The sequence below is a fragment of the Dendrobates tinctorius genome, unplaced genomic scaffold, assembly GCF_039654945.1.
Source record: "Dendrobates tinctorius isolate UK_male_01 unplaced genomic scaffold, ASM3965494v1 ptg000293l, whole genome shotgun sequence".
Lineage (NCBI taxonomy): Eukaryota > Metazoa > Chordata > Amphibia > Anura > Dendrobatidae > Dendrobates > Dendrobates tinctorius.
In genome coordinates this window covers 24,180,017-24,203,307 of record NW_027361960.1, presented here as the reverse complement: position 1 = coordinate 24,203,307, position 23,291 = coordinate 24,180,017, and the positions used below count along the sequence as shown (strand labels likewise).

The 23,291-nt window shown below is 43.3% G+C and overlaps 1 protein-coding gene across 1 annotated transcript in view; it reads left to right on the top strand.

Moving 5' to 3' along the window:
• SLC22A3 (solute carrier family 22 member 3) overlaps window positions 1–23,291 on the top strand; it is a 469,228-nt gene that overhangs the window by 368,514 nt on the left and 77,423 nt on the right. Inside the window, exons 6-7 of the mRNA XM_073560189.1 lie at window positions 3,785–3,882; window positions 17,928–18,142. Of these exons, the coding sequence (XP_073416290.1) occupies window positions 3,785–3,882; window positions 17,928–18,142 (313 nt within the window). The remainder of the gene's footprint in view (window positions 1–3,784; window positions 3,883–17,927; window positions 18,143–23,291) is intronic.

Here is a 23,291-nt window from a genome sequence, read left to right as displayed (position 1 = left end):
CCCGGCCATCCTAGATCAGGTGGTGTGCCTGATTGAGTGTTATATGGCCACCCAGCACTTGGAAAGAACCTCTGCCCCACTGCAGGTATCACACCAACTTCTTCAAGCCCAAGAGCCTGGAAAAGTGACACAACCCTCTGCTGGGGTCAGTTAGAACCAGTTTCCCGAAAACCCACCTCGTGGACTAGCGGTGCCGTCACTATCAGGTGCAGGCAGTGCCAAGGGCTAGGACATGTGGCTGTCAACTGCCCCCTGACTGCTGAATTCATGGACTGTCAGTTTACTTGCTTGGTATAGATATATGTTCAGACATTCTACCAGTGTAGAATTCGTGCAGACATTCGTCTCAGCTGGTGAACCCGATCTGTGCCAGGTGCGTGACAACAGACACCGGGCTGAGGCTTTCTTTGACTCAAAGAGCCTGGGACACGTGCATGGGCCATTGATCTCCAGGATAAAACCCACTGAGTGGAAAATTGGGGTCATTTGTATACACGGTGAACTCCAGGAGTATCACCCCATTCAAGGACATTAAACATATAGTGGGAAGAGTAAAGAGTAGACTATTCCTTATGGGACAGTTTTGGGAAGAGACGTGCCCCTGTTCTGGTCCCTATGGGAGAGAAAAACTAACCCCCCAGGGTAAAGGTCTGTCTGGGAGTGGAACTTGAATATCATGATTCGGGGATACCTTCCATAGGGATCATTCTCATAGGGAAAATAGTGTAAACCCGATAGGTTTCCCCGATATGTGTTGGCAGGAGAGGTTGAGAAGACCACATCAATCCCGGAGCTGGAAGTATCCTGGGGGAATTATGGGACAGCTCAGCTCCAGGATCCCAAACTGGCCCTGGCATGGAAATGGTGGGCTCAGCAACTGGGGACAAGAGTTGCTATATCCAGTTGACAGAATGCAGGATGAAGTAGTAGAACAGCTGGCAGTGCACCAATCGTACCACCGAGTGGTGCTCAAGATGGCTCACAGACACATGTTGTGTGGTCACCTAGGGGCTAAAAAGATGCGAGAGCGTATTATACAATGGTTACTTTGGCCTGAGATTTATGTCGAGCTTCAGAGGTCTTGCAAGTCTTGCCTAGAGTGTCAGCTGACCACACCCACCACAAGTTTCTGTAGTCCATTGGTCACTCTGCCTATTATACAGGTACCTTTTGAGCAGATTTCCATGGATCTGTTAGGGCCCACAGTAAAGTCAGCCCGTGGCCACCATCATACAATAGTGGTATTAGACTATGCTACTCGTTGCCCGAAGGCAATTCCGCTTTGTCACACCTCAGCAAACAGCTCCAGGGCAATAATTTTAGCCATGTTCTGTCACCTTGGACTACCTAAGGAGATCCTTAAGGATCAGGTAACTCCTTTTATATCCATGGTGACAATGGAATTGGGTAAACTGCTTCAGATCAATCAGTTGTGCAAGTTGGTGTACCACCCACAGACAGATGGTCTAGTGAAAAGATTTAACAAAATGCTTAAATCTTTACGTTTTGGTGCCCACCACAGAAAATAAATTCATGGCCAAGTGGCAAGGGACATATAAAGGAAAAGGTTGGGGAGGTGAATTACAGGGTATACCAACCCATAAAGAGGAAACCTGAGCAACTATATCATGTAAACATGTTAAAGATGTGGAAAGACCAAGAATGTATGGTTACAGACATGACTCAGGTTGTATCGACTGTGGACCCTCTGACACTGGTTTGGGAGGAGGCCCAGAATGAGGTAAAAATAAGCGACGCTCTCTCTAAACAGCAGTGACAGGAGGCTCTGAAATTAGTGCTGCAGAATACAGAAATATTTTCAGATCTGCCCTGCTGTACATCTTTGATCCACCATGACATGGTCACTGAGCCTCAGGTAAGGGTACGAATAAAACTGTACCGTGTGCTGTAGGACCAGAGGCAAGCCATCGTGGCTGAGGTGAAACAAATGCTCCAGTGATTTAGGAGTCCAAGAGTGAGTGGGCTATTCCCATTGTGCTGATTTCAAAACTGGACAGATCACTATGATTAAGTAACGATTTCCGGAAATTGAATGAAATGCCGGGTAGATGCAATGCCAGGTAGATGCAGCTGATTGAGAAAGTGGGGCAGATCCAGTGCTTCACAACGGTTGATCTGACCAAGGGTTAATGGCAGGTGCATCTGACAGAGTCGGAGAAAGAAAATAATGCCTTCATTTCACCGGAGAGTCTCTATCGTTATGTTGTCTTGCCTTTTGGGTTATATGGGGCCCCAGCCACATCTTAGAGTCTGATGGACAATGTTTTAGAGCCCCATTAGAAGCATGCATTGGCGTACTTGAATAGTATCATCTCTAGTACCGACTGGCATACCCATTTGTCCCAGGTGCCAGCAGTAGTGGATTCACTCAGAGCTGAGAGCTTGATGGCAAATCCAAAAAATGTGCAATAGGTCTAAAGAAGCCTGTTACTTGGGCTACAAAATTGGCTTTGGAACAATAAAAAAATAAATAAACAAAATCAAAGCCATTCAAATCTGGCCCCGTCCACTCACTATGAAACAGGTAAGAGCATTTCTCTGCATCATTGGATATTGCTGACTATTTATACATCATTTTGCCAGGAGATTGGCACCTTTGACCAACCTCTTAAATGAAAGAAAATAGTTCATGGTTCTGTGGAACGTTCAGAAGGAGGAAGCATTCCAGTCCATAAAGCTGGCGTTGTGATTACAGTGGGTCTTCATCAGCACCAATTTTAGGAACAGTTTTATTATTCAAACGGTTGCCTGTGAAGCAGACTTAATAGTGGTTCTCTCTCAGGAGGTGCACGGAGAAAAACATCCAGTCACCTACTTGAGTAAAAAAAATGTACCCCGGCACATAAAAATTATAGCGTAGTAAAGGAGTGCTTGGTCATTAAGTGGACTTTTGGGTTCCTATGCAATTACTTATTCGGGCAACAGTTCCGTCTGGTAACTGACCATTCACCTCTGGTCAGGATGAGAAATGTCAAGGAGAGGAATGCCTGGGTCATCAGATTTTTTTTTGTTACAAAAGTTTAGTTTCTCAGTGGAAAATCTGGGAAGTCACAAGAAAATGTGGATGTCTTGTCACGGGCAACCTGCATGGTAAAAGGTGTTCAACCCCCAAGTTTGAACAGATGGGGCTATGTGAGGCAGTGAGGGGAATCATATATGAGGGTTGTTATGTGTTCCCCAAGATGTGCATAGATACATATTGAACCTGTTGGAGACCATTGTAATCACAGCCACAGCTGTTTTTTGTAAGTTGTCAAATAAAAACATTTAAGTTGAAATTTCTTGGATCATTGCACCATTGATGCACGGTTGTGAAAGTCGTTGCCTTACAATATATATAACAGATATGGAAGGGGTGAAGAAGTAGGTTTACAGTTTAAACAATAGTTTATTTATAATTATGTTATCAATTGTGAATGATTTTCTTGAAAGTTCCTAAACCTTGGTAACTGCCCCTCCCAAAATAAAGTCTTTCTGGCTAAGGTTCGGTGACAGTTGTGATCGTTCAACTAGGCCTCGTCGGACTATGCATTTATAATAATACTAAAAACTAATATGAATAGACACTATATGCATACATATACACTTCCCAGTAATCTGATGCACCATTTTTATTACATTTTACATCCATCAGACTATCTGCATTTTGCTATTTATTGCTGGCACAAATTGTTTATGTACTACTAAGTTTACAATATTTTTCAGCATTTAGTATTTATGAGTTGTTGTAACATGGATGTCATTATTTTGCATTTCCCTTTAGATAACTGTTTCTGATGAGAACGTCACAAATCCTGCATGCATGGATTTGGTCAGAACACCGCAAATGAGGAAGTGCACTATAATTTTGATGTATGCCTGGTAAGATATAATTAAATCAAAAAATCTTGTAAAATTTTGCTTTAATCTAACATTTGTAATGTCGATGTTAACCATTAGTAAAAGCATTAAATACCTCTATTAAATGACAAGCACTGGAAGATTTGCTACATTTTTATTTCTTATAGATTCAGACTTTTGTGTACCTTTTTTAAATTTAGCAGGGCATGTAAGTGTAAGGAGATGGACATATTTCCCTGCTACTCCTTGATGACATCAGTGCTGTGTAAGATGTGATGTGTAATCTGAATAATGTCCTGCAAATTGTGTATATATTGTGTAATGTGAAGTGTAAGATGTTTGCCTAAGTAATGCAAGCAATGTACAGTACAGGATGTGTTAGTATAGGATAAGCATTATAAGTGTAGGTTTATTGTATAGAGAGACAGAGAGATAGTTAATATTTTATGATAATAGTTAATATTTGGGAATAGCCCACAGTGGGAGGGGACAGTAACAGGGAAGGCAGATTACTTCTTGAATAGAGTCAGGGAAAAGTTGGAGAACAAGGAGTGTGCAGTGCTGCCAAAGACTGATCCACAGCTAGAAGGAGACGAGTGGCTTTCCACCTTAAAGGGGTCCTTGGATTGAACAAATTGTAATGAGAAACCCTCAGTCTGATAAATGCCAAAGGTACTAACCTAAAGCAGACTGAGACTGTGGGACTAGTGAGGGTCCTGAGCGGTGGATCCAGAGCGTCCATAGTGATAGGACATGGAGCCACTGAGCAGGTGTAGAGACACTCACTGAACTGTACTGTGACTTCATGCTGTGCTATCTGTATTCTCTTTTTCTTCCTCCCATGTCCTGGAGGTATGGTATGATAAGACCATATCCCTGCATGGTGAGCATTTACACAGTACGCAGCAGGGGCACATTTATAAGATTTTCTCAGTACAGGAACATTTTTTTAAACACATCCAAATTATTATTATTCCAAGATCTATCGATTAAAATCAACTTTAAAATTAATTTTGTTTGTGGGAAAACTCATTTAAGGACACAAAGTATTGAACATTCTCAGCAATTTTTCTCTAAATCGCCTTCTGTCCATTGGTTTTATTTTGTCTTGTATTGCGATTAAAACTAAGAAATACATAACAAATTATTTGACATGTGTCTCAGGAAATCAGCCACTTCTCTCTCCTGGCAATCCAGTGTCTGTCTGCAAGACAACTGGCTGCAGAAGGATCCTCCCCCCTCTACCCTTATTCTATTAGGAGACAAATATTCTGAAAACTCACTCCAAATGGCATAAGTAGAATTTTATAGGTGCAAGGGTAAGATTTGGACCTGGGCTGCACCCCCATCCAGAATGCTGATCATATGCATGAGCCCAATTGGTGTTGTTAGAGCCAAAAAATACAGATAGAATATACACAGTAAATTTCACAGAAAATTCAGTTATAAGATCATTTTCCAAGTAATATGTTTAAATAACAGTCATACAATTACCAAATAACAAATTCAGTCGTGGTCGAAAGTGTTGGCATCTTGAAATTGTTCCAGAAAATAAAGTATTTCTTTCAGAAAATTATTGCAATTACACATGTTGTTACACACATGTTTATTTCCTTTGTGTGTATTTGAACAACACAAACTGAGGAAAAAAAAAGCAAATTGGACATAATTTCTCCCAAACTCGCAAAAACAGGCAGGACAAATTTGTTGTCACCTTTCCAACACTGTGGGTAAACAACTTTCAAGTATGTGATGCTCATTCAAACTCACCGGTGGAAAGTAACAGGTGTGGGCAATATTGAAAATCAAACCTGAAACTAGATAAAAAAGGGGAGAAGTTGACTGAATTTTTGCATTAATTGCCTGTGTGTGCCACACTAAGCAAGGAGAACAGAAAGAGGTGGAGGAAACTGTCTGAGGACTTGAGAACCAAAATTGTTGAACAATATCAACAGTCTTGAGGTTACAAGTCCATTTCCAGAGATCTTGATGTTCCTTTGTCTATGGTGCGCAACTTAATCAATAAGTTTACAACCTATGGGGCTGTAGTTAATTTCTATGGATGTGGACGGCAAAGAAAAATTGATGACAGGTTGCAATGCAATGATAGTCTGGATGGTGGATATGCAGCCCCAATCAAGTTCCAAAGAAATTTAAGCTGTCTTGCAGGTTCAGGGTGCATCAATATCATTGCTAACTATCCATTGACATTTGAATGAAATGAAAAGCTATGGCATGAGATTCAGGAGAACCCCACTGCTGACACAGAGATATAAAAAGTTAGGCTGCAGTTTGCCAAAATGTAATAGAGTAAGCCAAAATCCTTATGGTAAAGCATCATGTAGACAGATGAGACCAAGAGAGAGCTTTTTGGTAAATCACATCATTCTATTGTTTATCAAAAACAGAATGAATCTTACAAAGAAAAGAACACAGTACCTAAAGTCAAATATGGTGGAGGTTCAGAGTTGTTTTGCTGCCTATGACACTGAGTGCTTTGACTGTGCAAGGCATAATGAAATATGAAGCTTACCAACAGATTGCAGTGTCCAGTGTCAGAAAGTTGGGTTTGCATTCTAGGTCATAGATCTTCCAGCATGACAATGACCACAAACCTATTTCAAGAAGCACCCAGAAATGGATGGAAACAAAGCACTGGAGAGGTCTGAACTGGCCAGCAATGAGTCCAGATCTTAATCACATTGAATACCTGTGGAGAGATCTTAAAATTGCTGTTGGTAGAAGGCACCCTCCAAATATGAGAGAACTTGAGCAGTTTGCAAAAGAAGAGTGGTTCAAAATTCTAGTTCTGAGGTATAAGAAGCTTGTTGAATGTTATAGGAAGTGATTAATTGCAATTATTTTTTGCAACCAAATATTAAGTTTAGGGTGTGAACGTTTTTGTCTGGCCCATTTTGGGGATTTTGTGTGAAATTATGTTCAATTTGCCTTGTTTCTCATTTTTTTGTGTTGTTCCAATACACACAAAGGAAATAAACATGTGTATAAAAAAACTTGTGTAATTGCAATAATTTTCTGGAACAATTTCAAGGGTGCCAACACTTTTGGCCATGACTGTATTACCACAATACTGTACTGAAAAATGTTCACTATACCCAGATCAATATTAATGATAATGCCACAAGGGCATAAATATGTACAGCATCTTGGCCACATATTATCACCGCACAGTTTTTATATATAACCACCATCTAGTAACTAAACAAAGCCCATTATACCAGACCAAAATACCAATAATACCACACATAGAGTACAAATTTTACCACACCATGACCACTTATTAATAGTACATTGTTTCTAATGTCCTTCGTTGTGGCACCCCACACACTAATTTCCCCTATTATGGCACACCTTACATGTCAACTGCTGATATATAATGATAAAATCAACTCTTTTCCCATTCCAAAAATAAAAATTAAGCATATTTGGTATTGCTGTACCTCGTAATTCTCTGATCCATCAAAATAAAAAAAATATTTTTCTGGTGCAGGAAATACAGTTTTTCGGTCATTTTGCCTCTCAAAACAAATAAAACAAATATGGGCAGCCGATAAATGGACCGAATTTATTAAGAAACCTCTTATTAAATTTTGTACACCTTACTACAGTGGGAGTCTTCATTAATTCCCTTTAACCTCTTAAGCACCCTTGATTTTTTTCCCTTTTTTATTTTCTGCTGACATAAGCGTTTGGGTTCTTGTTTCTCATGGGACAAACTGTAATTTTGATGGAAACCATTTATTTCACCATGTGATGCGATGTGCTGGAAAATGGGCAAAAAAATTCAAAGTGCATTAAAATTGCAAAAAAAATGCAATATCACAAATGATTTTTGGGCAATAGATTTTTTTTATTCATTGTGCAGTAAAAATTACCTGCCAATATGATTCTTTAGATTATTATTATTATTATTATTATTGTGATTTAGATCACTATGAATACGGAGGTTCTAAACTTGCATTTTTTTATGTAATAACAAAAAGGAAATTCATTAAAAAAAATGTGCATCCATAGAGCTTGTGAGGACTTTTCTTTTGCATGGTGAGCTGACATTTTTATTGATACCATTTTGGGGTGGATATGATATTTTGACTGCTTCTTATGGTGGAGTTGCATCTACCGAAAAAATGCAATTCTGGCATTGAAATTCATTCATAAACCATAAATACCATTAGTAAATGGCAGAAAAAGAGGTAAAAAGCATGATAATAAAATTTCTTCCAAATTTATTATTTACTCAATACATAAAATAAACAAGGGAATATGCACAAAATGCCATGATAATATACAGACCAGAAACCATATCAGAAAATATGACAGGAACACCCCATAAAACTCATGTAATCAAAAACTTAGTTTGATAGATAGCAAAAATTATAATAAAATGCTTGATGTAATAGACAGATTATGTGCAAAATTCACAATGAAAAAAGTGCTACATGCAAGGAGGTACAAATAATTGTCTGCTGCGTATAAAATGCTAGCCACCCTATTGAAAAAAGCACAGCCTTTTATTAAATGCACAAAAATCCACCGTTGAGAAAATGGTGTATAGCGCCACTCAGAATGAGCATTCACTTATTTCATATAAATTCCAGTCACCTATACCTCGGAAAAATAAAGTGCTTAATGCAATAAAATAATTTTGTGTGCAAAATATGCAGGAAAAGTGCATAAAAAGGTGCCAATAGTTGCCTGCTGCAAATAAATGCTAGCCACCGTATTGAAAAAGCACAGTCCTATATTCAGTGCACCATATATTATAATTTTTGCCATCTATCAAACAATAAGTTTTTGATTACATGAGTTTTATGGGGTTTTCCTGTCATATTTTCTGATATGGTTTCTGGTCTGTGTATTATCATGGCATTTTGTGCATATTCCCTTGTTTATTTTATGTACTGAGTAGAGTTGAGCGACTTTTGGTTTTTTAGGGTCGCGTTTCGTTTCGTGAAACCCGACTTTTCCAAAAGTCGGGTCGAGCAAGATCGTCCGATTATAGGGAAAAGTCGGGCTCGTCCCGAAACACGAAACCCAATGTAAGTCAATGGGGAATAAAAGTCGTCAGTGAGAGGAGGACAGGAAACACACCTACAGTGCCCATTTGAATGCCAAAAGCATCAATTCTTCTTACTTAAGCTTGTCAACCTTAATTAACTTCATAATACAAGTTACGCACTGAAAAATGGGGGTTATTTGGCTACAGACTATGGGGGGGAGGGCTGGCTCCAGGTTTTCATGTGCCCTGGGCGAAAGAGCGCCCCTTTAACACATACCACAACTCATCATGCTCCGATACGGCAGAGAAATAGCGGTATAGTACAATGAAAAATACCTCACTTTTTACATCTCATGACGAGGCCCATCTATTTCTCCATACAGAATCATTGGTCCCATATAATGTTTGAAACAGTATATGATGAGCTCCACATAATGCTACAGTATATGTTGGTCCCCATGGATGAAGCTCCACTGTCTTATGGGCCCAAATAATGCTCCAAACATAATGGGCCCCAATTCTAATGCTCTAGTGTATAATGGGCCCTGTAAATGCTGGTCCAGTGTCTGATGTCCACCTTTGGAATGTTCCAGTGTATGGTGGGCCCCATCTATCATTCTCAGACGGTGTTAGGCCCAGTATGGATTGCACATGATTGCACAAAGGTGAGAAAGGGTACCGTATCCCCAGATAACATGTATGGATAGTGTACACATTGAAAATATATGTCTATACATCAGGAGGCAGGCTCAGACGGTGTTAGGCCCAGTATGGATTGCACGTGATTGCACAAAGGTTAGAAAGGGTACCGTATCCCCAGATAACATGTATGGATAGCGTACACATTCAAAATATATGTCTCAGGAGGCAGGCTCAGACGGTGTTAGGCCCAGTATGGATTGCACGTGATTGCACAAAGGTTAGAAAGGGTACCGTATCCCCAGATAACATGTATGGATAGCGTACACATTCAAAATATATGTCTCAGGAGGCAGGCTCAGACGGTTTTAGGTCCAGTATGGATTGCACGTGATTGCACAAAGGTTAGAAAGGGTACCGTATCCCCAGATAACATGTATGGGTAGCATACACATTCAAAATATATGTCTCAGGAGGCAGGCTCAGACGGTGTTAGGCCCAGTATGGATTGCACGTGATTGCACAAAGGTTAGAAAGGGTACCGTATCCCCAGATAACATGTATGGATAGCGTACACATTCAAAATATATGTCTCAGGAGGCAGGCTCAGACGGTGTTAGGCCCAGTATGGATTGCACGTGATTGCACAAAGGTTAGAAAGGGTACCGTATCCCCGGATAACATGTATGGATAGCGTACACATTCAAAATATATGTCTCAGGAGGCAGGCTCAGATGGTGTTAGGCCCAGTATGGATTGCACGTGATTGCACAAAGGTTAGAAAGGGTACCGTATCCCCAGATAACATGTATGGATAGCGTACACATTCAAAATATATGTCTCAGGAGGCAGGCTCAGACAGTGTTAGGCCCAGTATGGATTGCACGTGATTGCACAAAGGTTAGAAAGGGTACCGTATCCCCGGATAACATGTATGGATAGCGTACACATTCAAAATATATGTCTCAGGAGGCAGGCTCAGACGGTGTTAGGCCCAGTATGGATTGCACGTGATTGCACAAAGGTTAGAAAGGGTACCGTATCCCCAGATAACATGTATGGATAGCATACACATTCAAAATATATGTCTCAGGAGGCAGGCTCAGACGGTGTTAGGCCCAGTATGGATTGCACGTGATTGCACAAAGGTTAGAAAGGGTACCGTATCCCCGGATAACATGTATGGATAGCATACACATTCAAAATATATGTCTCAGGAGGCAGGCTCAGACGGTGTTAGGCCCAGTATGGATTGCACGTGATTGCACAAAGGTTAGAAAGGGTACCGTATCCCCAGATAACATGTATGGATAGCGTACACATTCAAAATATATGTCTCAGGAGGCAGGCTCAGACGGTGTTAGGCCCAGTATGGATTGCACGTGATTGCACAAAGGTTAGAAAGGGTACCGTATCCCCAGATAACATGTATGGATAGCGTACACATTCAAAATATATGTCTCAGGAGGCAGGCTCAGATGGTGTTAGGCCCAGTATGGATTGCACGTGATTGCACAAAGGTTAGAAAGGGTCCCTTTTCCCCGGATAACATGTATGGATAGCGTACACATTCAAAATATATGTCTATACATCAGGAGGCAGGCTCAGACGGTGTCAGGCACAGTATGGATTTGACGGCCCAGATTACACAGCGGAGGAGCAGGGAGAGGTAAAGATTGCAAATGCTGGGGCCCTGCCCAAGCAAAGGGGGCCCACTCGTGGGCGTCGGTACTGGCACTGGGCCCCTCATAGTACAGCGGTGTGTCTGACGGCGGGTGTGCACCACCACCGTCAGAGACACTTGATTGCACTATGAGGGACCCTGTGCCAGTGCCCGCGCCCAAGAGTCGGCCTACCCACCTGTCCAGGGCAACGGCACTCGCACGGTGTCGTGCGCTAGGTGGTGACCCCGGCCATGGGGGGGGAGGCAGCACAGTTAGGGAGTTTTAGATAGTGGCATATGTTGATGTTGGACATTCAGCTGATGCAAAAGGCGAAATAGGTGAAGTACCAGGAAGAGGTGGACCAAAGCAAGCCATTTTTCTGTCACCCTATGTGTCATCAGGGGAAGGTGGGACAAAATCCTTGGAAACCCATGCGTGGTTCATTTTAATGAAGGTTAGATCATCCACATTTTGGGTTGACAGACGGGTCCTTTTTTCTGTCAGGATTGATCCAGCTGCACTGAAGACTCTTTCCGATAGCACACTTGCAGCTGGGCAAGCGAGCTCCTGTAAGGCATATTGGGCCAATTCAGGCCAGGTGTCCAGTTTAGTGGCCCAATAGTCAAAGGGGAATGACCTGTGTGGGAGAACATTGATATGGGAGGAAAAGTAGTTTGTAACCATAGTTGACAACTGCTGTCTCCTGTCACTTTCCATCGATGCAGTATTACCAGTTGTGTGAGCGGTATTTGAAAAATCAGTCCACAACATTGTCAGGAAACCCCTGTCTCCAACGCCACTTCTGCTGTGTGCACCACGAACACCTCTGCCAAGCTGCCCCCGGCCCGTACGGCTCGTGTGAGAACCATCACCGCTGCTGTTTGCTGGGAATGCCTCAAGCAACCGATTTACCAGAGTTGCTTGTTTATTAGCCAATATTAGGTCAAGGTTCTCCTGTGGCATGATGTTTTGTAATTTGCCTTTATAGCGTGGATCCAGGATGCTGGCCAACCAGTAGTCGTCATCGTTCATCATTTTGGCAATGCGGGGGTCCCTTTTTAGGATCCGCAAGGCATAATCTGACATGTGGGCCAATGTTCCCGGTGTCAATGATGCACTGCGAGTGCTGGGTGGAGGAGCACTTTCTGGCAAATCCACATCCCTCCAGTCACGCACAAACCCTGTACCAGACCTTGCCACGCCAACATTTTCACTTGCCCCACGAGATGCATCCTCCTCCCCTAAGTAATCATCCCCATCATTATCCTCCTCCTCCTCTTCTTCCTCCACCTCGTCCAGGAGAGGTCCCTGAGCAGACAATGGATGAATGTCATCAAGGATTCCCTCCTCCTCTTCCTCCTCATCAACATTGGCTGCAGACGCCTGCTCCTTAAGGTGAATCAAAGTTTGCATGAGCAGACGCATAAGATGCTCATGCTTAGGATGGCGTAGTCTGCGCTTACCAGCCGTGTGCATTCCTCAAAACACTGAAGGACTTTACAAAGGTCTTTCAGCTTCGACCACTGCACACCTGTCAACTCCATGTCTGCTCTCAAAGTGCCTGGCCGTGTATCCTCCCACAAATGCATTATGGCCTGCCTCTGCTCGCACAGCCGCTCCACCATGTGCAGGGTGGAGTTCCACCTTGTTGCAATGTCGATAATGAGGCGGTGGTTGGGAAGGTGGAGCAATCGCTGCAGCTTCTGCATACGAACGGAGTGTACAGGCGACCGGCGGATGTGCGCGCACAGTCTTCGCACCTTCTGGAGCAGGGCTGTTAACTCCGGATAATTTTTGAGGAAGCACTGCACCACCAGGTTCAAGGTGTGAGCCAAGCAAGGTATGTGGCTGAGTTTTGAAAGGGCTATGGCTGCCACAAAATTACGGCCGTTATCACTAACTACCTTGCCTGCCTCAAGATGTACACTGCCCAGCCATGACTCAGTTTGTCGCTTCAAGTACTCGGCCAGCACCTCGGCGGTGTGTCTGTCGCCCAAACACATCATCTGCAACACAGCCTGCTGACGCTTTCCACTAGCTGCTCGATAGGGGGACACATCGTGTGCAACAGTGGCAGCTGCAGATGGAGTGCTCGTACGACTGCGCTCTGTGGACGAGCTTTCGCTTCTGGAGGAGGAGGGTCGAACGCCTACAGCCAACTGTTTCCTATACCGTGGGCTAGGCAGCACTGTCCCACCACCGCTGTCCCCTGTGGACCCTGCATCCACCACATTAACCCAGTGCGCAGTGATGGACACGTAACGGCCCTGGCCATGCCGACTGGACCATGCATCAGTTGTGAGGTGCACCTTTCCGCTCACTGACTGCTTGAGTGCATGGACAATGCGGTCTTTCACATGATGGTGGAGGGCTGGGATGGCTTTGCGAGAGAAGAAGTGGCGACTGGGTAGGTCATAGCGTGGTACTGCATAGGCCATGAGTTCGCGGAAAGCTGTGCTTTCCACCAACCGAAAGGGCATCATCTCAAACGAGATTAGTTTGGCAATGTGGGCGTTCAAACCCAGTGTACACGGATGAGAGACTGAGTACTTTCTTGACCTACTCATAGTGTCTGGGAGGGTGAGCTGGACTTGAGAGCTGCTTATGGTGGAAGTAGCGGTGGACAGGGCGGACTGAGAGAGGGTTGATGATGGTGATGGAGTTGGTGTTCTTTCTGATGGCCTAGAATCAGTCTTTCGTTGATATAACAGTGGGATTCCCTGACTGCTGTGGTCTTGCAACGACACCTCAACATTTGCTGCTGTGCTAACCGGTGGGCTTACAGTGGGGGAAACAATGTAGCGTTGCTGACTACCTTCGTTGTGATCAGTTGCACATGTGGCACTTGAGGTTTGGTGTTGTGTCCACGCTTGCAAGTGCATGCTGGTTAAATGTCTAAGCATGCAACTGGTATTCAAATTTTTCAGATTTTTCCCTCGGCTAAAGGTCTTTGCACACTTCTTACAGATAACCTTGGCCTGATCATGAGGATTTTGGTCAAAAAAGTGCCACACTGCACTCTTCCTACTTTGGCAGACATTTTGCGGCCTAGCACGCTGTGATCTTTTGACCCTCTGGACAAGCTGTCCAGCAACTCTTTTGATGTTTGGAACCTGTCTTTGGAGTGCTCCGGGCCTGCCAGATAACAGCTGTTGCGATGTCGATGTCTGCTGTGGATGCTCCTCATCTGAGCTATTGGAAGCAGCACCCTCTTCCCCCAATGGATGCCAATCTGGGTCAACAACTGGGTCATCCATCACCTCCTCTTCTATGTCATGTGCACCTTCCTCTGTGTCACCGTGTATGGTGGTATAGTGTGCGGGAAGGGGCACCTGAGTCTCATCAGGGTCAGAATCTGGCTCTGTACACTGCGAGGACAATGTAGTGCTCTGAGTGAATGTACCAGCAGAATCATCCATCATCGGCTGTGCATCAGTGCACTCCATGTCAGATTCATCTTGGCCTGGGTAATTCACTATTTGACTTGATAATCCAGGCATGGTATGTGAAAACAGCTCCATGGAGTAATCAGTAGTATGGCCTGCGTCATCCTTCAATCTTGGTTGGGGTGAAGGACACAAGGAAAGGTGTGGTTCATGAACATGAGCCTCCAATGACGCCTCAGTGCTTTTACTTTTTACAACTGAAGAAGAGGAGGCGATAGAGCTGGAGGCTGAGTCAGCAATGTAAGACAAAACTTTTTCCTGATGCTCTGCCTTTAAAAGCGGTTTGCCAACTCCTAGAAAACTAAGCGTTCGAGGCCTTATGTAGCCAGACGATGACGCAGGGTCAGCACCTCCTGCATTCGGTCCTATTTTGCTCTTGCCACTACCATCAGATCCACCACCAACACCATCATTACCAGCTGCCAACCCCCGCCCAATTCCACGGCCTCTTCCACCAGCCTTCCTCATTTTTGGTAGACAAAATCCAACAAACTATATAGTAATGTAAAACAAGGTACAAGGTGTCTATAGGACAGGGGAGATTTTGAATTTCTGCAGACACTTGTGGACACTGGACACTTTTGGATTGTGTGAGGCCCACTGATATCTGAGCGCTATGTGACAGGCTCGATGGCACAGCTGTGACCAAAGTGACTAGAGGATAAGGGAGATTTTGAATCTCTGCACACACTTTTGGACACTGGACACTTTTGGATTGTGTGAGGCCCACTGATATCTGAGCGCTATGTGACAGGCTCGATGGCACAGCTGTGACCAAAGTGACTAGAGGATAAGGGAGATTTTGAATCTCTGCACACACTTTTGGACACTGGATGGACACTTTTGGATTGTGTGAGGCCCACTGATATCTGAGCGCTATGTGACAGGCTCGATGGCACAGCTGTGACCAAAGTGACTAGAGGATAAGGGAGATTTTGAATCTCTGCACACACTTTTGGACACTGGATGGACACTTTTGGATTGTGTGAGGCCCACTGATATCTGAGCGCTATGTGACAGGCTCGATGGCACAGCTGTGACTAAAGTGACTAGAGGATAAGGGAGATTTTGAATCTCTGCACACACTTTTGGACACTGGACACTTTTGGATTGTGTGAGGCCCACTGATATCTGAGCGCTATGTGACAGGCTCGATGGCACAGCTGTGACCAAAGTGACTAGAGGATAAGGGAGATTTTGAATCTCTGCACACACTTTTGGACACTGGATGGACACTTTTGGATTGTGTGAGGCCCACTGATATCTGAGCGCTATGTGACAGGCTCGATGGCACAGCTGTGACCAAAGTGACTAGAGGATAAGGGAGATTTTGAATCTCTGCACACACTTTTGGACACTGGACACTTTTGGATTGTGTGAGGCCCAATGAATATCTGAGCGCTATGTGACAGGCTCGATGGCACAGCTGTGACAAAAGTGACTAGAGGATAAGGGAGATTGGATTGCTTTTAAAAAAGCAGTTTGCGGAGCAGTGGGTAAACAGCAATGCAGGAATGTCAGGAAGCCTTAGAAGGCAGCCCAACAACCAACACCACTGATACACCACTATATAGCCTCCCCTTGCACTGCACACACAGTGACTGGTGTGTTGTGCAGGCCAAATTGCTAGCAGCAGAAGCAGTTTTTTTTTCTTCTCAGCAGGACAAAAAAAAAAAATTGGGATTGCTTTTAAAAAAGCAGTTTGCGGAGCAGTGGGTAAACAGCAATGCAGGAATGTCAGGAAGCCTTAGAAGGCAGCCCAACAACCAACACCACTGATACACCACTATATAGCCTCCCCTTGCACTGCACACACAGTGACTGGTGTGTTGTGCAGGCCAAATCGCTAGCAGCAGAAGCAGTTTTTTTGTCTTCTTCCCTGCCTAACGCTCTCCCTACAGAATCAGCAGCAACCTCTCCCTATACTAAGATCGGCAGAAGTAAGATGGCGGTCGGCGTGCACGCCCTTTTATACCCCCTGTGACGCCCACCAAAGCAAGCCAATCACTTGCATGCCCTTCTGAAAGATGGTGGTGACCCCTGCCTATGTCATCACGTTGCCCACAGTGTCCGTGGATCCTGATTGGCTGAAAAAGAGCGCAAAACAAACTTTTGAAACGCGACTTTGACGCGTAAGTAGCCGACCTCGTGGCCGACCTCATCCTAGGGTCGGGTTTCGTTTCATGAAACCCGACTTTGCCAAAAGTCGGCGACTTTTGAATTTTTTCGACCCGTTTCGCTCAACTCTAGTACTGAGTAAATAATACATTTTGAAGAAATTTTATGATCATGCTTTTTGCCTCTTTTTCGGCCATTTACTAATGGTAGTTATGGTTTATGAATAACTTGTTAGGTGGTATTTATACATCTTGGACATTTTTTTGATACATTGAAATTCATTGTAGGTTTTTTGTCAGGTCAGTAAATGTTATATTTTCATTGATAAACTTTTCTGCAAGTAGCAATACCAAATATGGAAAAGGTTGTGATTCAATTTTTTATGTTGTTTTTATTTTTTAATATTTCTTTAAAAATATTATATTTACATTTTACTGTATTTACTGTATTTTTTAGTCCCCTTAAGGGACTTGAACTTGAACTAATCTAATTTCTTGTACTATATACTGCCGCTCGATCCTTGTTCACATTCACGTCACTTGGCAAGTGAAAAGGTTTTAAATACTAGAGTAGGGACTGTCCCACAAGGGTTGCCGTGATGTGGCGGGATGGCTTGTACATTATTTTGATCAAAATTATGTTTACTAAATACCCTTATTATTATTATTACCTTTATGCATTATTTGCAGTTTATTTTTTACTTTTTAGTTCAGGATATTTGTGTTTTTTGTTTTCTCTGGTTAATGGTCATGTGTTAATATGCACTTACATTGTGCATACACATTAACTTACTTTCTCAGTTCAGATTAGTTTTTTTTTTTTTTTTTTTTTTATTGGTCTTCATAGGTGTATTGTAATAGTAGGTATGGCAGTCTCCATGATCTCCAGGCCGCACACTAACTTGAGACTGCCAGCGCCATTTAATAGGTTAATAGCAATTGGCATAGTTCGGCTTCACCAGCGGCTATTCGGGGAAAATGATGGCTGCATGCACCTCTCATTAAGCGATAGAGATGGTGACATTAAGGGATTGTGTGTCGCCATCTCTATCTCTGCTGAGCATGTTGTGTCTACCTCTCAATTAGTAATGGCCCATTGTATATACTGTTTGTATGTGAACATGATGGTTTAATTTATTTGGCTAGCTTACCAACTTTCCGTTATTTTTGTTTCTTGCAGGTTCACAAGTGCCGTCATCTACCAAGGTCTTGTCATGCGGCTGGGGATTGTATCTGGAAGTCTGTATATAGACTTTTTTATCTCTGCAGTTGTGGAATTACCAGCAGCCTTCATTATTCTCTTCTCTATTGATCGTGTTGGCAGAAGACTTCCATTTGCCTTGAGTAATGCTGGAGCAGGCATTGCATGTTTAATAACAGCTGCCATATCCAAAGGTACCAAGTTATTAGAAGGGATCGGTTGGTTGGATGCTATGTGATATGTCCTTAAAGTGGTTGTCCGATACCTAAAATGCCCTTTATAAATTTCTATCTTCACGACCTAATTATTGGGTTAATGTGAGATGTCATCTGAGCAACTTTGTCTTAAACATAATAATCAGTACGAGACTAGCCAGGGAGTGTATTCCAAAAACTGCCAACCTTGTGGAGTTTATAGTAAAATAATCTCAAGAGCACAGGAGTCTGATGCTCCTAATTCATGAATGAGGAGTGCCTGATAAGAGGTGTACACCTCTATGTGCACCTCGCCACAAATTCTACTCAAGTCCCTGCTTGAGTAAGATTTGGGCCACACCAAACACCGACACTCGTCATGGATTTGATGAGTGTTTTCGCCATAACCTCATACTGACCAAGCTCAGCCAACTTTACCGGAGCTGAGTGAAAATGAAGTTAGAATGCCAAAAGTAGCATCTTTTTAGCACAGCCTCCAGTTGCTCCAAAATTATGTGACATGGGGGGCGTGGCTTCGGTGTCTGGACATGTGAGACACGGATTTTGTGAGCTCCTGAGGTATTGCCTCAAACCTGACATATATCTCAACTATAATAAGCCATTCAGGCCTAAAAGAGTCTGACTAAATCTTATCTCAGGCTCATTTTACGGCCAGTTTTGTCCAAATTGGCCGCATATTAAGAAACTTTTACTGCTGAAACCACCTGTCAAGCCAGGTCGTAAGTTGAGGTCTCCCTCTCCTGACCGCAGAGCATTCTCGGCTTGACCCCAGACCATCTCAGCCCCTTATACAGTCAAGGGAAACTACAAGGCATACAAGTCGGTGGGTCACTGACCGGACCTCAAGCAACATCTCCCCTCTGGAACCGCCGGGATTATCCGTGAAACTTCAGATCTCCAGAGAGCAGCTATCAACAAGACCAGATGGGAGGACCACAGTGGCTGACACCTAAGACCACATCTCCTACCGGACCTACCATCACAGGCCCTCCAGCTCTGGCTTCTGGTGACCGTGCAGGTAATGATAGGAAATAACAGCCGAACCTCTGGAGATTACAGTGTATAAAAAGCAACACGCAGCTACCGCACTGAGGCTTATAACAGCAGGAGAACGGAAAATAGCTCCCGTTAATTTCCTCTCACTGCTGCAACGTCCAGACACATACTCCATCGTCGGTGACAGACACCCTGAGATCAACCACTCAGCTGGATCCGGCCGGACACCTCCGTGACAGCAATAGCACCAAGCGGGGATAGTGGCTCACAGCAGCGGCAAGTAAAGGCACTAGCTCTGGCCGCTTCATAACAATAAAATGCCGTGCATACCCGTCAGCAATACCCAAAACAGCATGAGCCCCGTGCCTATATTCTGGCATATATATAAACTGTCAGTCCTTTCCCAGGACCTTTATTAACACCCTATGTGCACATAAATATCAGCCACGCTATGGTTGACATCAACGAGAGACACATCCAATAACTCTAATATCCCAGGGCGCTTGAATTACTGTAAAATCGGAACTAGGTAATAGCTCTCATTACAGAGCAACTCCTTATCAGTGATTTTGTTCGACGTCAAGCTATATTTTGTATATAACCCATCTCTTTAATAGATGGGACTAAGGGCAATATTACATCACAAAATAAGGGAATAAGAAGAAAATAACTTCCCTTAAAAAACTTTCATATATTTGCTTTAAAAAGAGCAGTCCTCCTGAGGGTATATTATCTCATTTAAAGGTCATTAGCTCTATTTCAGCAAAACTAATTTGCTTACAGCACATTGCTTATTAATTAGTAACTTTTAGGAGTTAGCTCTCCTTCATGCTCACATCTTACTATAAGTAGGGCGTAAAAGATTTCTATATATTGGTCTTTATAAGGCAAACATTTAGCCTCTCATTATTACTCTTACAATTAAATAACTGTTACTGGTGAAACTCTACTCAAGTAACATAGGTCAACTTAGTTTTAAGTCTCTAAATGTACAGTAATATCACCACAACGTCCAAACATCCTAAATATCTAAAGGCCCCGTTACACATAGCGAGATCACTGAAACGTCACGGATTTTGTGACGCAACAGCGACCTCGCCAGCGATCTCGCTACGTGTGACACATAGCGGCGACCGGCCCCCCGCTGCGATATCGCTGATCGTGCTCAAATGTCCTAGGCCATTTTTTGATCATTGGCGTCCCGCTGGCCAGCATGCATCGCTGTGTTTAACACCATAACAATGACTAGCGACCTCGTTGGCGACTCAGAACTCACGCTATCGAGGTCTGAGTCGTCAGAATAGCTGCTGTGTGACAAGGTCCCAACAACAGCCGAGGTCGTTATATAGATCGCCGCATCGTTGCTGCGTCGTTGAGTAGATCTGCCTGTTTGACAGTTTACTAGCGATCATGTGGCGACGTACCAGCGATCCTTACCAGGTCGTATTATTGTCGGGATTGCTGGAGCGTCGCTATATGTAACGGTACCCTTAAAGGGGAGACACCACAGCTTCAATATAATCCTTCTGAAGATAGGTTAAATTTGTACAAAAGAGAAAAAAAAGTGATGGCACTCACCATTCTGTCGTGAAAATTCTTATTAATTAAAAGGCATTGGCACGGGTGGAATGTACAGAGAGTGGACAATGGCCGTTTCACGCACTTGCGCTTCAACCAAACCTCTGAAGATAGGATAAACACATTAAGTCCCAGGAAGTCTAGATCCCCTCTGAGAAAAGAGGAAGGAATGTCAAACATCCCCTGTCCAAATGGGAAAACCAAGCCGCCCAGTACTCCTACTGATAATCCTAAAAAGACCCACTCTGAAAATCTAATCAAACCAAAAATTCCAAGCTCCCAGGGCAACCTCCAAGCAGAAAACATGGACTTATCTATAACTTCAAAAAGAAGGAACCGTGACACTTGGGGCAAAATACACTTCCTCACAAGATTGTTCAGAAGGGGGGGATGATGATTTCAGCGACTCTTCCCCTAACCTCAGCCCTGTTAGGAGCAGATTCAAAAAAGATCCTGAAATTACAACAACAGAGACTAGCTTATCCATTTCAACCCCGATTATCGACCTTCCCAAACCAAATAATGCTAGTACTGAAGCATATATTCTGAATCTAGCAAACAAAATAAATGAAAATATGGAGCAAAGCCTTGAAAATCAAACAATTCTGCCTCAAAATACATTTGAACAACTTAACAAAAAAATCTCTGACCATGAAAATAGAATTGTGGTTATAGAGAATAAAACCATAGAGTCCTCCAGTACTATTTTTGACCTGACCACTGAAGTCAGGTAAATAAAAATCAAGCTGGCAGATTTAGAAGACAGAAACCACAGGAATAACATCAAGATCCGCAGCATCCCTGAAAATATCTCCCCAGAAAACCTTTCTGATCATGTTAAATTAATTTTCAAGATGGTTATACCCTCCCTTACCAACGCAGAATTAACCATTGATAGAATCCACAGATTACCCCGCCTCCAAAAATTTCCTGCTGAAGTGCCCACAGACATAATTATGCGAATACACTTCTACAAAACAAAAGAAAAAATCCTCCAATTTCTAAAAAATGAAAAAACCTTCCCAGAACCCTATCACAATCGCAAAGTCTTTGTTACAGGTGGGGTTTTCCCCTCAAGCTCTTACCCCCGAGGAAGGTTCCAGTTTCATTACTTCGTTGAGAGACAACCCTCCCCAGAGCAAAGCGCTGAACTGGGCCCAAGCCTTATGACACAAATTTATAACGGTCTGGTCATGTGTCATCTCATATCATTTTGTTACACATTGGTTTGTTAATCACAACTAGATGTAGTACCTCATTCTTTCCCATCCACGGTTTTCCCCCAAGAAGAAGAAGAAGCCCACTTTTAAGAGGGCTTCCTTTAAGGAGAACTTCGTTTTGAACGTATTGTAATTTTGCACAGGTTTGTGATTTTGTTACATTGTTAACTTTTCTCTTTGTTTGGTGTCCTTATTAATCTTGAGAGGTACACTTTTTAATTTATCCAGTGAAACTATCCCGGTGGCCCCTTTCTTTCCAAGTTAACCACACCATGAGTCTAAAGAGTATGACCTACAACATAAGAGGGCTAAATAGCCCATGGAAGAAATTTTCTCTTTGGAGGGAACTGGACAGATCACAGGCAGATCTCAAATGTATCCAAGAGACTATGAGTCATAGCCTATGAGTCATAGCCTGGCTCTATGCAAGCCCTGCAGCCTCCATTTTCTGCACATTGCATGCAGAACACAGCTAGTGTAGGGAGAGTGTGAGCAGCTGCTAGGGAGAGTTGTGTTTGTTTGTGCAAATCATCCAGAAATCCTCTGTAAAACCCAAAAGCTCTTTTCAGAACTGAAAGTATAAGGTCAGGAACTGAGTAGTGACAGTTTTCCCAGCTATTTTTGGGGTCTCATTTACCCCTGCAGGGCAGTTTTTTTGTGCTGTTGTGGTGCTGTGTTCACAGCGAATAGGACGCACGTTACTGCACAACTGACACGCAGCCAGCACCGCTGTCTTGTATGGTTACTTGGGTGCGTAATCTCTCCTTAAACCTCAGGGCAATTTTTTAGTGGCAGCACTGCTGTCTTGTGTGGTTACTGGGGTGCGTGCTCTCGCCTTAAACCTCAGGGCAATTTTTTAGTGGCAGCACCACTGTCTTGTATGGTTACTGGGGTGTGTAATCTATTTTTAAACCTCAGGGTAATATTTTTGTGCTGTTGCAGTGCTGTTTGTAAAACACAAAGCAGTACTAGGCTGTAGTGCTACCTTCCACAAAACACTAACTGCTCCTTGTTCCCCAATATCTGCATCTGAACAACGGCAACTATGGCAGAAAAATCCAAAATTCCTAAAAAGGCTATTGTGAAGGGACTGGGACGTGGACGTGGGGCTGTCATTGGCCCAACAAGGCACAGAGTCTGGGAGACCGAAGAAGATTGATGCATCTAGGTTCCTGGTGAAATTTTCCAGTCTGGAACGTAAATGGGTCTAGAAGCCAGTAGAACAAGAGCAGATACATTCTTGGATGGCTGATAAGGCCTCGACAAAATTTTCTAGCAGCAGTGTCACCCAATCGTCCATGACAAAACAGTCTCCTGTCCATACAGAGAACGCT